At 36.6% G+C, this 17,593-nt stretch overlaps 2 protein-coding genes across 2 annotated transcripts in view; one reads left to right on the top strand and one right to left on the bottom strand.

Annotated features, from left to right (window-relative positions):
• The first annotated feature begins 13 nt into the window (after positions 1 to 13).
• On the top strand, positions 14 to 15,621 carry LOC114241835 (uncharacterized). The gene is made up of 18 exons (XM_089732546.1): positions 14 to 160; positions 244 to 363; positions 1,199 to 1,276; positions 1,356 to 1,406; positions 1,488 to 1,569; positions 1,662 to 1,765; positions 2,509 to 2,695; positions 2,833 to 2,963; positions 3,351 to 3,481; positions 4,807 to 4,957; positions 5,067 to 5,249; positions 6,066 to 6,181; positions 6,265 to 6,512; positions 6,582 to 6,706; positions 6,984 to 7,093; positions 13,903 to 14,011; positions 14,087 to 14,326; positions 14,788 to 15,621. The coding sequence occupies exons 1-18, from the start codon at positions 14 to 16 to the stop codon at positions 15,502 to 15,504; spliced, it is 3,030 nt and encodes a 1,009-aa protein (XP_089588672.1). The 3' UTR covers positions 15,505 to 15,621.
• Positions 15,550 to 17,593, bottom strand: part of LOC114241816 (uncharacterized) — a 20,573-nt gene continuing 18,529 nt past the window's right edge. The window contains exons 17-19 of the mRNA XM_089732547.1: positions 17,236 to 17,442; positions 16,637 to 16,879; positions 15,550 to 15,701 (exon numbers count right to left, since the gene is read on the bottom strand). Of these exons, the coding sequence (XP_089588673.1) occupies positions 15,663 to 15,701; positions 16,637 to 16,879; positions 17,236 to 17,442 (489 nt within the window). The 3' untranslated portion in view covers positions 15,550 to 15,662. The remainder of the gene's footprint in view (positions 15,702 to 16,636; positions 16,880 to 17,235; positions 17,443 to 17,593) is intronic.

Below are 17,593 nucleotides of genomic sequence, written 5' to 3' on the forward strand. Positions count from 1 at the left end.
TAATTACTGAACAATGTGTACGACCAGTCACCATTTCTTTTCAGAAATTATCACCGCTGCAAGACAACAGACAACCAAATGTAAAATCCCATTAATATCCACATCTGGAAATCAAAGAACGAAACCTATGAATAACATTGAAAATACGATCGTGACTAATGTATCATTCTTGTTTTAATCGATTTTTTCCTTAGCGTCAAGGATTTTGGATCTATTTTTAATTGAATGTAATTCTAATTTTAGTCTCGTCCTCGATCAACTAATCGAACAAGAGATCAGGGCATGGTTCCTGGAAGGACACTACATACTATTCCCATGCTTAGAATACGACCAGAGCGTGAAAAATTATTGCCAGCACTAAAGGTAAGCCTTGTTCCGAAATTTTATAATTCTTTTCTATTACTCGTATATGTAAAAAATAATATTTGCTCGTTGTTTGTTTGTTCGTTCTGTTGTATGTGTTCACATTTCATTTGCCTAATTGAATTCAAATTGTACAATTCTTAGTAGTGCGCTTCAAGATTCAAAATCGTTTAACAGCTTTTGTACAATAATTAGCTCGGGAGTCGTTAGCAGCTTCATTCGCGAAGCAGCTACTCTTAAGTTGTTAGGTCTCCTTTGGAGGCACTGGGGTAGATGTTAGCAAATCCCACCCCTCCTGGCTGAGCCCTTGCTCGCCCACCTGCCCTGGTAAAACTGGAAAGGCCTCCGGGCCATAAGTAATCTCTCAAAGATAAAAAAAACCATTTAGGTGGGATTGAGTGGTAGGTACAATATACAATCATCTATATGCCCGGACTGAGCGAAATGACTCCAAATTATTCTACTTTGTTAACAACGGGACGCGATATAAAATTAGCGATTAATATATTTTCACAATTTCTCCAACACTATATTTCGTTTTACCATTGTCCTTGCAAAGGTGACGCTTTACCATTAAATGAAAACGTGGAAATTTTACACATGCGTCATGGTGTTTATAAGCAAAATACCCACATAAGATAGATGGATTGAACTTCCTTTGACCACAAGTTATTATTCCAACCCTATCGACTGCGATTATGGAAAGAAAACCGTTACTCAAACGGATCCGTCTATTTTCATTTCCTTAATTATTTTAATGCTTACCAGATCTGGTATTGTCCTTAAATTTTTCAAAACAATGATTAATTACCCGGTGTGTTCTCTCAATCCTCAGAGACCTTCTACGATACCTAAGCGGGTGACGAACGAAAATAAATCAGGACGTTCGGTTATAACTGTTCCAGTTCCTCAGGTTTTTATATTTTTTTATAAAATTATTGATTTCTCTTTTAAATATTTAAAACCGTTCTCAATTTTCATTCTGACTACAGAGGAATTCTTCAAAATCAAATCCATTAAGATTCCTTGGACTCCCGACACAGGTGACATTTAATTTACTATTTTAAATTCTGAGAGACCCGTTTTCGTATCCCGAAAACTTTTCATATACTGTCCACTTTTAGAATAACATAATGAAGCAAGAAGAACTTGAAATTCAACAAAACCAAACTGATGGATGCTTGTGTGAAGATTTAAACGAACAAGGTATTTACGTTTTTAATTTGTAAGTAAATAATAATAACATATCATCAGTTTAGCATTGTATGTACAATGTAATAAATTATTTCGATATGCAGAATCAATAACATCTGAAAGTCACAAAATCACTAAACTTAAAACTGTTTGGCAAGAAAAAATGGTGACTTTTGAAAAATCAAAAAAAGAACTTGAAGATCGTCAGGTGTGTCTTGTTCCATTGTTATTGAGTAAACTTCTTGTGGCTTTAATGTGCAAATTTAAAAGAAAATAAAATTTTTGTAAAGGCTATATTCGTTCCTATGTTTTTTAAGAACTGTAATCTTATATTTCAATGAGAGTAACGAAATTCGCCCTACAATGTCTAGCGATGTTTAGCTACAAAAACAAAGAAACAAACCAACGAACTATATGTTTTATTATTATTAACACGCTTTTATTAACTTGGCCTGTAGCACTGTAACGGATTCTTTCAAAATATATAAAGTAATTTTCAAAAACTTCAAGACTATCTTAAAAAAAATTACACGTATTAATAACCAAATAGCAAAAGAATAATTTTAATACTTTTGGTTTGATTAATGTCTGTTGTTTTTAGTAATTTTTTTAAACTATGTGTTGCGGCAGGATTCCCGACATGTAACTTCAGACGATTGTATACTGCCTATACTGGTTGCCTTGTTGTGAATCCCCTGGGGCCAGAAATACCGCTTCGATTATATCTTCTACTAGAACTCATGTATTCCAGCTTAAAGAGCACCTCAGTATCAAAGTGGTTATGATGTCTATGTCTAATAACTAGTGTAAAAATATACGGTGGCCATGTACGAATTATAAAAAAAAATGTAATTTCAAACAATAATAATTAAAAAAAAATTTTACATTAGGATAACGAAATAATACGATTTTCTTTTAACTACAACAAAATGTTTTGTTACCATTTCACAGAACCAAGTAATGGAATTGTACGCGTCCTTGCGAAATACTCATCGTAAGATGAAATTATTAGGTCAGAAGGTTAATTTACCGTCAGCAGAAGAGCTACATATCATGAACGTTGCCAAATTAAGTCCAGAACAATTGTTACAGCTGTGTGCTGGAGGCGAACCCAAGGCACTAGAGCACAGTACGCTAGGTATATTGTCTATTTTGACACTTAAACAATCTAATATTCATTAGATTTTATACCTACTGTCTGTAAAATGAAACTTTTTTTTATTAACTCTATCGAGAATCTCTGAAAATTTTACTGTTACGATAATGTTGTTACAGATAACAAAGTAACATTTGATGTGAATAAATTACTTAATATACCCAACAGTCTGGTTGATAAATGTGAAGAAACATTGTTTAAAAGAAAAGAGATTATTAATTGGTTCGAATCTCTGATGTCACAGGAAAAGGTTACTGTTTTTAACTCATCGTCAATACATATAACGTAATCAAACAATAGGATCCAATTTGTCTGTAAATTGAAGAAAAGTAATAAAAAGTTAATAATAGAATATAAACAAACGATTTTAGAATTACTTTCCCCGTTTATATGTTCGATTATATTTCGGAAGCTTCTGTACGGATTTTCGTGTAGCTTTCATTAGTAGTCGTAGATTAAAGAAGAATGTATATAGGCGATATTTTCTTTCACTGCTAAAGACGCCATCGCGACAAAAAGTGTATATCACGCGGGCCGAAAGCTTTACTAGCCTATGCCTAAGCCTATGACTATGCCTTGCTTACAAACAAAATTATTATTTAAAATAAATTTTAAATTTAACACTTTATCATCTTAGGGAATAAGTACGAAAACTCTCACCATGAAAATTAAAGAATTCAATGCAGAAAATGATTTGTTAAAAGCTTCCTTGGACCAGCTAAGAACAGAGTTTTTAAAAGAAATAAACGACATTATCGATTGTTTAAGGTATTTTAAAGCTTTCATTATGATTTGAAGTCGTCGTGGCCTAAAAGATAAGACGTCCGGTGCATTCGTATCAAGCGATGCAACGGTGTTCGAATCCCGCAGGCGGGTACCAATTGTTCTAATGAAATACGTACACAACAAATGTTCACGATTGACTTCCACGGTGAAGGAATAACATCGTGTAATAAAAATCAAACCCGCAAAATTATAATTTGCGTAATTACTGGTGGTAAGACCTCTTGTGAGTCCGCACGGGTAGGTACCACCACCCTGCCTATTTCTGCTGTGAAGCAGTAATGCGTTTCGGTTTGAAGGGTGGGGCAGCCGTCGTAACTATACTGTGAGACCTTAGAACTTATATCTCAAGGTGGGTGGCGCATTTACGTCGTAGATGTCTATGGGCTCCAGTTACCACTTAACGCCAGGTGGGCTGTGAGCTCGTCCACCAACCTAAGCAATAAAAAAAAACATTCTTCATTTTGGGAGTAATACAATATATTCTCTCTTATTATTAATATCTTCTCTCTAGGACACATAGGCTGGAACATTAACGCTCTAAAATCAACGGTCCTAAACCTGGTCTTTCTCTTAGGCATTTCATTATTTTAGAGTCCTATGACTATTAGAGTATATGGTCTAAAATTTAGTCTAAAATTTAGACCATATACCAAATTTTTCAAGTTTCTTTTATCTAATTTCACTAAATAATGAAATGTATGCAACAAAAAATCTTGTTTTATATAAGTTTTTTTTTTACATCAATAAATATATTTTTCTCCTACCTACGCCGAAAGTTCGGTTTTCCTCCCGCTGTACAGGGAAGAAGGAAGAAAGTGCAACTTTTCCTCCCTGGGTACTGACAAGTGCGCATGCGCGTTAGTGTCTACGTCTGCTCTCACGCACCTAAAATTCTCCGCCATTGTTGTGCTCGGGTAATTTGCAATATAGTGTTTAGTGTAAAAGTGAAATAAACAAAAGGCAATAAAATTTCATAGTGAAGTATTAAAAAAAGATGAGTTCATCGGACAGTTCTTATTCATTTAGTAGTAGTTTACTTAAAAATTAAAAAACATTTAAATTGTTTTTTTTGAGTATGTGGGGGCTCCGCCGCCCCTACGCCCCGCAGGGCTTCGCCCCTGAGCCCCGGCACGGTACTCTATGAACTTTCGGCCTGGTAGGAGAAAAAATAGTATGTGAACCGCGGGAAAAAAGTAGGACATCTTATCCCGCGGAGGGAAATGTCCTACTTTTCTCCCTTGGTGCACAATGTACTATTCTAAATTCTACATGTGAATTTGGAGTTTATTTTACTAACACGTATTCAGAAAAAACGCTAACGAAACAATGGCCCTTCAATTACGGACGAAGGAATTGTCATGTGCTCTATCCGACTTGAACACTCAAAACGCAGAAATGAGGAAACAAATACATAGCGGCGATCATCATAGACCGTATGTTAATAGAAACAAAATTGAGGTATACATTTGTAAATACTTATACTGTAAAAACTTGTAAAATTGCTTTATATTTATTATTCGGAAATCCACATAGAACGTGAAACAATATTTGTATCTAATTTTGGTAGGAACTAGAGAAAGAATTGAAAGAGGAGAAATATAAGAAATCGATTATGAAGGACCGCTTATCTAGGACTGAACATCAGTTAAAAACAAATGTGGAACGTGTCGTTCAATTAGAAGCGGCTCTAGAACAAGCTCGCTCTGAGTCTTGGAGTCTCGAACGTACGGTTCAACAGCAACATCAGCAGGTAGAATCTTCAGTCATTAAGCATATTTGAGGTCAGAGAGAAAGGGAATAACTCATTGGCAACTGTGACATGTCCTTCTCCAAACGAGGCTTGTGGAGAGTATTAAGCGGTAGGCAGCGGCTTGGCTCTGCGCCTGGCATTGCTGAAGTCCATGGGCGACGCTAACCACTCACCACCAGGTGGACCGTAAAAACTGTTGTTATTGTCGGCAGACTAACGGTCTGAATTTTGTTGATCGCAACTCGTAAATGTCGCTACGAAATACGATTATATGAAGACGCATATGTTAATTTTGATTTAATATATCAAATGGCTAGGGCGGTAATACTTTTTTGTTGCATAAGATTAGCACACAAGCTCATGATCGAACAGTTGTTTAACTTGCACCCTCTAATGTCGCTACGTAAATGCCAGCCATGAAACGCGAGGCGAAATTCTTCACAGTATTGTATCGCATCTATTCTGCTTAATTAAGAACGCACAAATGCTTTGCGTCAGAAATTGATATTTTGATTGTACCAAACTAATCCGTACCTACCTACCACCCGGTTCTACCACCCGTAAAACCAAGAAGATTTATTAGAATAAGGGCGAAGGACAAGAATAATTTTGGAATTAAATAATAATGTAATATGAGGATAGGACGCTGATTCTATGCATGTTTTAAGGGCTTTACGAAGCCTTATCCCTTAATCTTAGATCTTATACCAATATGTAGGACTTTTCAGTAGTGTATGTCTTATTTAAGAAGGTCACGATGGTCTTGGCCTATTAACATCTCCATGTGTTGATTAACTTAATTGGATAACGTTTCAGAATCAGAAGCTGCAAGAAGACTTTGATCAAGAATTGAACAAGCTAACGCAATCCATTAAGGATAACACCACACATTTGGAAGATATAGCTCTAGCACGAGAGAAATTACAATCAGAGTAAGATCTGCTACTAGCATTCACTTTTAAAAATTTAAGTCAAACAAAACAAATCTAGTCAGTTAACGTATTCCCATTATTAGGAAAGAAGAAGTAGAAAAACGTCTTGAAGAATTGTCAGCGTCGTATAACAAATCTATAAAAGACATGAAGCATGAAATGAATCTGAACATCGCAAAACTTATAGAAATTGAGAAAAAATACAATGATTCAATTGAAGAGAAAAAGACTTTGCAAGAAAATATCGATGATTTGCGCACTGATCTTCTTGAGTCTGAATTGCGTGTTAAAGATTTAGTCAGAGAATTAGACGAAAAGGAATCCATTTTAGGTAAAGACTTGTTTTAGTTAATTTTATTGACTTCTATCATATTATGTACCGTTTCTATGTCAAATACAGAAACTAAGCAGTGTGTCCAGAAAGAGTTAGAATCAACCAAAACTGATCTGGAGCATCGAAAAACAGAAATAGAAGAATACAAACGCCTTCTTTTTGAAAAAGGTGAAGAAATTGACGAATTGAAGGTATGTTTCTTATAAAAAATTCCAATACTTAATCTGACCGAACTTACTGCGAGCGAAATCCCGAAAGTAATCATCAAAAATCTTTTTTTTTTGGCCGAACCTCATACTAGGTCCTCGTGCATATGTGGGACTGGTCCACAGATTTGCGACCTGGTGTCTCAAGAATGGTCGAATTTACGTTAATAATATCCATAGCCTAAGAAAAATACTAATAGACGAGCTTAATAATGAGCTCTACTATATGCAAATGCAATAGCAAAAATATAATTTGTTACAGTCGAAACTTAGCACAGAAAAAGCGATAAAAGATATTTTAGACAAAAAGGACGAACTGCTTGCAGAACAAAAAGAAAAACAACAAGAGCTAAAAGAAAAATTAAAAGAAAGGTCAGTTCATTATAGCAATAAGTAAATAGACAAAGAAGACAATTTGGTTGCGCGCGGATTAGTAATAGGATGCTAATGAATTATTGGAATGGCGCCACCTTTGGAGTTTGTCAGTAACTAATTACCGCGACTATCCAAAGCGGGGTTCTACCCGATCGATCACGCTTTACCGCTAGCTGCCTAGATGGCGGCACTTGTATATTGTGTGGTGCATGTGCTTACGAAAAGCTACGTGAGCTTCACCCCCCCGCCGCCCGTGTGCATCCATCGCCGACGCCCGCACAACAGTCACTGGCAAGGTCTACAGGTGAGTGCAAGTTCTTTTAATTTATTGCCATTTTATTGCTGCTTCCGTGTAATCATTCGCCCGCCCGCTCGCTTATGTGTATTTAATTTATATCTTTAGTTTGATTACTAGCTTTTGTTTACCGCTATATAGTTTTACCGCTCCGCTAATTATAAGTGACAAACATTTGTCACATACCGCTTAGGACGGCTATTTACACGCCTTTCTACAACCCCGCTTTATATGCTCCCGCCGCAGGAGGGCTATTTACACGCCCCCTTGCTACCCCATAGTTTGGTCCTGCGAGCCTGGATTAGATCCAGCTTAAATTTTAATTAAAATTAGAATTAATTTATGATTACCCCCATTCGCCATTTTGTTACAGTATTGTATTGTATGTAAAAGTTAATTACATTCATCGCTATTAATAATAACTCGTAACCGCATATTGAATTATATTTATTAACGTAGTTCATTTAGTGTTATTTTTTAGTCAGTTATTTCATAACTTCATTATGGAAAATAGACAACTAAAGAAACTTATCGCGAAGAATAATTTAGTATTTGCACAAATTAATGATTTATATAATAAATCAAAAAATATTTCGGAGTTTGATTCGGAATTAATCGAAACTTTTCTTGCCGAATCAGAATCGATTGATGACATGCGTGTTAGATTTGAAAGCAATTTGGATGATATCAATGATTTAAATTTAAAGCAAAACCCCGAAGTTGAGCCTGAATACGCAGCTTTATCGTCTTTTGACACGTTATATAATTACGTAAGACGCGCTCGTAACAAAATTACAATTGGTAATTCGTCAAATGTAATGAGAACTACCGCCGCCATAAATATAACATTGCCAACAATTTCACTTCCTTCCTTTGACGGACGCTCTCTTGAAGGATGGGAAACATTTTACCAGGCTTTTAAAGCTAACATTCACGATAACCCGCAACTGTCTGATGCGCAACGTGTGCAGTATTTAATGGGCAAATTAACACATAGTGCATTAAAGTTAACCGCTGGTATAATACCCACAGGTGAAACTTATAATATTATTTGGTCGAATCTAATTAGTAAATATCAGGATAAACGAGCTTTAGGATGTCATTATCTGAATAATATATTAGATTTAAAAAATTGTTCACCTACCGCAAATAGTTTAAATATGTTCATTGAAAAAATTTCATCTTCGATTGCCGCTTTAAAACAATTAAATTTACTTGATTTGACTGATTTTATTTTATTACAATGCTCACTGAGAAGGTTGGATCCTCAAACTTTACATTCGTTTGAAGCATCGGTTCGTGGTATTGAAATACCCACAACTGAAATGTTTATTAAATTCATACAGGATCAGATAAAAATATTAGAACGCTCTGCACCGAAGTGTAACATAGAGAAATCTAAAAATCACAAATCGTTTATTTCTAGTAGTTATAATGACCCAGTCCGCACTGAAAGGGTTAACAAACCGGTTTCGTTATCTACGTGCGATCTTTGCTCGAGCTCGCACCACACGCAGTTATATCGTTGTAATGAATTTAAAAATATGATTTCACCGCAAGCACGTTATGATTTTATTAAATCGCACAAGGGTTGCATTAATTGTTTAAGCTTATCGCATACATTAAAAGCATGTCAATCAAAGTTAACATGCAATAATTGTAAGAAATATCATCATACTTTGTTGTGTTTTGGTAATAAACGGGCGAATCGAAAAAGTAAAAGCGTACCCAGTCCATCGGATGACTACGCTGATATGGACAGGCAGGTCAGTCGGTCGCAGGTACATGGAATTCCGAGTGATGCCGCGCGGCCCGATTACGGTCGGTCCCAGGTTCAATCTCAACCTGTTGTTCAGAGTTACGATCATCATGATGCCGCTTCGAATACTTGTTTACACTCTAACAGAACGATACAACAACAAAATAATACGACCGCTACCACGTTGACTCACAGTTCGGAAATAAAATCGAATAGTAATATTTTATTATCAACCGCTCAAATATACGCTCACTCGAATAAAGGGGAACGTAAAATAGTTAGATCTTTAATAGATAATGGTTCCCAAAATAATTTAATAACTGTCAATTGTTGTAAATTACTTAAATTACCGATTATACCTTTAAATAATTCTTATATTAGAGGTATTGGATTAACCGCTCGCCCGATTCACGGATATGTTTATTTAAATATTGAATCTAGATTTTCTCCTAATAAATATTATATTCACGCTTTAGTAGTAGACTGTATTACAGATAAATTACCCGCTTATTTTATAAATTCCTCAAATATGAATCATATACGTAATTTACCGCTTGCCGATTCAAATTGGAACGTTCCAGGTGTGATTGATATGGTGTTAGGTGCTCAGTTATTTCCATATATATACTTAGGTAATCGTATAGATACTGGCTCACTAGCGCCACCTGCCGTAGAAACAACCTTCGGTTATGTTCTTATGGGTGACGTACCTGAAGTGAGTTACACCGGCATTATGAAACCGCAACATGATAATTTTTCTGTTATAAATGATAATAATACCTCTTTGTGACTATCTAGTACAGTTTATATTGATAATCCACCCGCTTTCGAAAATACTAAAATTCATTCTGCATTCACTTTAAATAAAACTTTTTCATCTATAACGCATAAAGACCTTGAGTCATTTTTACATAAATTTTGGGAATTAGAGGAGATTCCTCATGAGCGTCATCTTAGCCCTGAGGAAGCCGAGTGTGAAAACAAATATATTTCTACAATTACCCGCGATAATGATGGCCGATATACGGTTGAGTTACCATTTAGTAGAAATCCCGCTGACCTTGGCAAGTCTTATACTGTTGCTCACCGCCGTTTTCTTTCGCTCGAACGTAAGTTTGTTCAATTACCCTCACTCCGCGATGATTACGATATCGTTATACAGGATTACATTAGTAAAGGTTATTTAACTGAAATTAACGACACCGCTAAGGAAACCGATAACGGTTATTATATACCGCACCATGCAGTTATCCGCCCAAGCAAGACTACCACTAAACTACGTGTAGTTCTTGATGCTAGTGCTAAAACATCTAGTGGACTGTCACTTAATGACGTCTTGCATACTGGTCCAAATTTACAGGCAGACTTATTTTTGCTTTTACTACGCTTTCGTTTGTTCCCTGTGGCACTGTGCGCTGATGTGGAACAAATGTACTTACGCATTAGGGTGACCACAGACCACCATAAATATTTAAAAATATTGTACCGCTTTAAAAATGATAAACTTCGCATTTTCGCTTTTAACTGTCTGCCCTTTGGTTTAAAGTCATCACCTTATTTAGCAATGCGTACTATACGTCAATTAGCATCAGAAGAATGTTATCGTTATCCGGAAGCCGCTAGTGTAGCTGAGTCTCAATTATATATGGATGATCTCGTCACATCCCTACACGAAGATATTTCAGCTATCAAACTATCGAAACAACTAATTTCACTCTTTAAATCAGGAGGTTTTAATTTAACAAAATGGGCAAGTAACTCCACTGCCTTTCTTAATAGCCTTCCAGAAACGCACCGCTCTTCTGTAAGCTTCTCTGATGATGCTAATAATACCATGAAAGTTTTAGGCCTTGCGTGGCTTCCCGCTAATGACTCATTTTTTATGACGAGCTCAAACACTAACGAAAAGTGCACTAAAAGAACAATATTATCTTTAGTCGCACGCTTGTTCGACGTGCTTGGTTTAGTTGCTCCAGTTATACTGTTCGCTAAATTGCTTATTAAGGAACTCTGGAATTCTAAAATAGACTGGGATGATACACCTCCAGATACAATTATTTACCGCTACTCTTCACTTGTGAAAGAGCTTCCATTGCTTTCAACTATAGCAATACCGCGCCATATTGGAGTTTCCAAAGACTGTGAAGTAAATATTGTTGCATTTTGTGATGCAAGCTTGAACGCTTACGGTTGCGTTGTTTATTTACACATTACAGATCCCACAGGAAATATTACTTTAAGATTATTGTGCTCAAAATCAAAGGTTTCTCCGGTTAAGATAACTACATTAGCTCGCCTTGAGCTTTGTGCCGCTCTTGTTTTGTCAAAATTAGTTAAACTTATTTATAACGCTTATAATTCTTTACATCCTATCACCGCTATATACGCTTTCTCAGATTCTACAATTGCTCTTTCTTGGATTAAATCTTCCCCGCATAGATGGTCAATATTTGTAGGAAACCGCATCGCTCAAATTCAGGAGAATTTATCACCTGACCGCTTTTTTCATATTAATGGTAAGGAAAATCCTAGCGATTGTGTGTCACGAGGTCTTTTACCGTCACAAATTATTAATAACTCGCTTTGGTGGCAGGGTCCTTCTTGGGCCTGCTATCCTATTTCATAATGGCACTAATTTTGTTGGCGCAAAGGCTCAGTTAGATGAAATGTACAAACTTCTAGTTTCAAATAATTTTATATCCGCATGGAATGATGAATTAACTAAATACCGAATCATTTGGAAGATGATCCCACCTCGGGCTCCACATTTTGGAGGTTTATGGGAATCAAACATTAAATCCGTTAAAACCCATTTAAATAGAGTAATAGGCGCACAAATTCTCACTTACGAAGAGATGTTAACTGTGTTGAATCAAATAGAATGTCTTATGAATTCCAGACCTTTATGTCTTTTATCCGCAGATCCCAACCCCGAAATTCTCACACCCGCACATTTTTTGATGTCCACTCCTTTGCAGTATTTACCCGCGTCTGAATTGTCCGCAAATCAGATGAGTCTAACTAATCGCAAAGCGTTGTTAGATAGTTTGGTTAATTCCTATTGGAGGAAATGGAGATTAGAGTACCTGCATACGTTGCAAGTCAGACAGAAGTGGTGTACATCAGATAACCCCGTGAAGGTTGGGACAGTAGTTCTTATTCATCAAGATGACATTCCACCGCTCCGCTGGCCACTTGGCGTTATACAAGAGGTGTATCCAGGTGTCGATAACATTATACGCGTTGCTTTGGTAAAAACGAAATCTGGATTTCTTAAACGTCCAGTTGTAAAATTATATCCGCTACCGCTAGAATAAATTAGAGTACCGCATGTCATCAACCGCTTCAACTCTACTCGTAAACATTCATGATGGCTTATTATTAATTAAAATTTGTTTCTTTTCAAATAACTTCCCGCTATTTAAGCTTTATGTTTCCTATCTTAGTATCTTTATATATTTTTTGAAAGTCCTGCGAACTTTCAAGGCGGGCAGGATGGTTGCGCGCGGATTAGTAATAGGATGCTAATGAATTATTGGGATGGCGCCACCTTTGGAGTTTGTCAGTAACTAATTACCGCGACTATCCAAAGCGGGGTTCTACCCGATCGATCACGCTTTACCGCTAGCTGCCTAGATGGCGGCACTTGTATATTGTGTGGTGCATGTGCTTACGAAAAGCTACGTGAGCTTCACCCCCCCGCCGCCCGTGTGCATCCATCGCCGACGCCCGCACAACAGTCACTGGCAAGGTCTACAGGTGAGTGCAAGTTCTTTTAATTTATTGCCATTTTATTGCTGCTTCCGTGTAATCATTCGCCCGCCCGCTCGCTTATGTGTATTTAATTTATATCTTTAGTTTGATTACTAGCTTTTGTTTACCGCTATATAGTTTTACCGCTCCGCTAATTATAAGTGACAAACATTTGTCACATACCGCTTAGGACGGCTATTTACACGCCTTTCTACAACCCCGCTTTATATGCTCCCGCCGCAGGAGGGCTATTTACACGCCCCCTTGCTACCCCACAATTGTTCACATAATATACAGGACAAAACAATCTAAAGCATTAACATGTAATTTTGTTTAATGTGCAACGTAAAATTTTTTCTGTTCATCGGATGTAAGGCAAATCGTATTTGATCAGTAGTTATACGAGAATAATTAATAAATCACTATCTAGTTACCAAAAATCAGGTGACGAGTGGTGGCGATGACTCGTGTGTTGCTTTTTTTTTATAACCTTGATGGATGGACGAGCTCACGGCCCACCTGGTGATAAGTGGTAACCACAGACCATAGACATCTGCAACGTAAATGCCGCCACCCACCTCGAGACGTGAGTTTTAGGGTCTCAGTTTTAACAGTACAGTGACTGCCCCACCCATTCAACCGAAAAGCATTACTGCCTCACGGCAGAAATAGACGTGGTAGTGGTACCTATCCGTGCGGACTCATAAGAGGTCCTACCACCAGTCATTACGCAAATTATAATTGTGTGGGTTTAATTTTTATTACATGATGTTATTCATCGTCGAAGTCAATCATGAACAATTGTTAAGTAGGTACGTAGTTCATTAGAAAAATTGGTACCCGCCTCCAAGATTCTAACACCGTTGTTGCATCGCTCGACACAAATGCACCGGGCGTCTTATTCTATATGCCACGACGACTACAAAGCCCACCCTTGCTTGGAGGGATACAGTAATATATTTAGGGAAATAAATATATTGATTACTATAATTTTTTTAGGGAATCGCAAATGAAATCATACTACGAAGAGCTAATGAACCTCAAAAATCAAATAACTCAGTTGCGGGAATTTGGTGCATTTGATAATTTAAATGATGTTGGTAACATGGTGAGTCTGGTTGTGTCGGAAACAAAAAAAAATCCAATGGCATGAAACTTTCTATGATATTCATTTGTATTACAGATTAATCAACAGAGAGACAAGTTGTTTGAGCTAACTAAACGGCAAGAAGAATACGACGAAAAGCTGCAGACAAAAGAAAACGAAATTAAAAGGCTTGTAGAGAGCATGACTGAACAAGAACACATATTGAATAAAAAAGAGGAAGTAATCAAAATGTTAAATGAAAAGGAAGAAGAACATATGAACATAATAAATCTTCTCCATAACAAGCTAGAATTGAGAAATGAGGCTGATATTGATGTAATTATTACGTTAGCTAAGTATAAAAAGCCGTTAACCGTGGGCTTAAAAAAAAGGTCAATCTCCAATAGGGTGTTGAAATGTAGAACAGAGTCGCACTTTGAGGAAAAATATGAGAGGTCTGTTTCCAGCGGGGACTACTATAATTTATTCGATATTTATTGAAAGTCTGGCCTTGGTCCGAGGTTCTTATTGATGATAAAATTTATTTTTAGCTTAAGTAAACATGATTCAGTTACATAACTAATAAATAGGTATAAGATTGAGCACGTATCATTGTCGTGAGCTTTACAAAACTAACTAGTAAATTAATTGATATTTTGCTTAATCGAGTGTACTCACAATCGACAGCCTGTTAGCGATATGCCTACCAAATTAATGTTTGCACGGTTGATATTTTGGTATAAAATATTTATTTTTTCTGCCACACTAACGACAGAATTGCTCTTTTTACATTTTAGCATCGTCATCAACTAATAGAAAAATCTGCCGAAATAAATACTTTGATAAATAGTGTTGAGTCAAGAAAAAAACATATAATAGAACTTGAAAATATTATTTTGGCTCAAGAAGAACAAATAAGGAAAGCATCACTGCGCAGAAAAAAGGATCAAGACAAAATTAATATGTTTGAGAAGAGGATTGCCGAATTAGAATCACGCCAAACAGAAATGAATTTTAACAATCAGGAAACCCCAGAAAATTTAGATAATTTGATTAAAATTCTTGAAGATGAACTAGACACTCCATTTGCTACTAATGTTGAAGTGAATTCAAAACTAGGTGTAAATCATTTTACAACACAATCGAAAAACTACAAAAAACATAAAAGCAATCGTCAAACATCGACCGACTTAGAAAAAAATGATTTTGCGCCCGTAAAAATTGTGATGGGCAGTTCCAATAAAAACACTCGTAGGCCAAACGGGATTGAGTATTTTAAAGGGGACCATTTTCTTTTGAAGAAGGCTATACGAAGTACTAACAATCGCGAATGGATCGGACCTAATGAGGCTAGTGTTTGTTCTACTTCTACGACCGCAACGATGAATACATCATTAAAAGGCCTCCTACCTTACTCGACGAAAGAAAACTTGCCAATAAATCATCTAACGTCACGGCCATGTCCCGATGAGATAAGAAGTAAGATGTTTAAATTTGCTGGACACAGAATATAGTTTTAACAAAACATCGAACAGCAATCGTAAATAAAAATGTTTTGTTTATAAGAATTTTATTTTTAAGAAATTGTAAAGTTGACATGATATTTCATTAAATGTGGCTTGTACAATAAACACTTGTTTCACTAGTACTTCCTTTATAAACACTTGTTTCACTAGTACTTCCTTTGTTTATTTCCAAAAAAATCTGAATCCTGAAATCACTTTCACACATAAGACAGATGTATTGATCTATGGCAGTGGTCAACAATCCTCGGCCACACAACTTTAACGCGATTTATGTTTCATTATCTTGCTTTTTAGGAGAGGAAGTACAGAAGAATCTAGCAGTAGGCAGCGGCTTGGCTCTGCTCCTGGCATTGCTGAAGTCCATGGGCGACGGTAACCACTTACCATCAGGTGGGCCGTACGCTCGTCTGCCTACAAAGGCAATAAAAAAAAAATAAAAAAAAAGATTGAGGGGAATAGGGATTAGAAGTAGAATAGGGACAAATCTGGGATGTCTCAATACTTTTGTTGAATTGTTAGATTTAACTGTGTTGTACTGAAAATGACTTTTATTTAGTGCTTAAAAATATTAAATGGTTAATTTAGTCATCAGTTTTGTAACTCAGATATTAAAAAGCTAATTACCTAAAGTTAGGTACATACCTAACAACTAAATACTGCCAGCCCTATCGAAAAACTCTTTTGTCCCCATACGTAACCTGATTCACCCCAAAGCCAAGGTGAATCGGGTCAAAATAGTTTTTTTCAGTTTTTGTGTATATCTTGTAATGAAGGATGTATAATAACGGATCATATACAAAAATTTAAGCCTCCGCAACCATTATGATCTCCGTTTAAAAAACTGCACTATTAATAGATTTCAATCGTGTATTATGTATATGTATTTGGTTCTTGGGAATGACAGCCACCGGTACCGACCACCTGTCTATGGTAAGCAGACGTGCACAGGCTGCCTAATGTTGAGACATGAAATTTAATTCTTTTTTAAATCAAAATTTTGATTATTCTACCCTTTAAAATAACGGGTACTCTGTAATCTACCCCAAAGTTGTAACTGTTCTTTTTAGGTTCAATATTTGAGCTTAGAATCCGTACTGTAAACACAAAAAGTTATCAATACCAAACTTGGGTTCCCGCACATCACAACAGGATTTGCCGATGTGGAATGGTTCGCTCGTAATAATTCTCTTTCGAGTATAGCCTTGCGTCGCTCAAGCTGCGTCCGAACAAGCCCTTCTCTCTCCAACTGCAAACTTTGAGCAAGTACCGCACTCTCTAGTCTTAGTACCCGAGCTCTCTCAGCCCGTAAAGCTGTCCACGTGTCGGCCGCTGTTGCACATACGGACGTCAATGATCGGGACATCTGTTAAAATTGAGTATATGTTTTATAAAAGCACTAGCTTATGCCCGCGACTCCGTTCGCGTGGAATAGTTACTTTGGCATAACGCTAAATTTTACCCCCACTTAATTTACCTAAAAAGTGAAAATATTTTGAAACATTCTTTATCGGTGCTCCACTTTTATTGGTCTTGCCGTGATGTTATATATAGACTATGGCCTTCCTCAATAAATGAGCTATCTAACACTGAAAGAATTTTTCAAATCGGACCAGTAGTTCCTGAGATTAGCGCATTCAAACAAACAAAATCTTCAGCTTTATAATATTAGTATAGATTTTTTCGCGAGGAGATAGAACATTTTTGTGTTAAATTAAACACCTCTGCGTGTGCGATATCTTCGAAGGGCGGTGGGTCTATCCGTCCGTCCAGTAAAGCGGCGAGATCTTTCCGCGCCCGCACCATGCGAGCGAATAGATCAGCAGCTCTCTCATGACGTTCAAGCATCAATGCTCGAGAAGCTGCAGCAGTAATTAACGCTGTCCTTTCTCTAGATAACGTTTCGACTTGCAAATGTAAATCCAATATCTGTAAGCAAATATCTGTAAATACTGTTTTATACTTTTATCACTAAGCTAGTCAAAACCGCCCCGCTTTGCTGGCCGATCTTTGATTTGTATTTGAACCGATCACTACCAAACTTCACGGGATCAACCGCTAACCAACCTAATTAATGACT

This window comes from Bombyx mandarina, chromosome 13, assembly GCF_030267445.1.
Source record: "Bombyx mandarina strain Sakado chromosome 13, ASM3026744v2".
Lineage (NCBI taxonomy): Eukaryota > Metazoa > Arthropoda > Insecta > Lepidoptera > Bombycidae > Bombyx > Bombyx mandarina.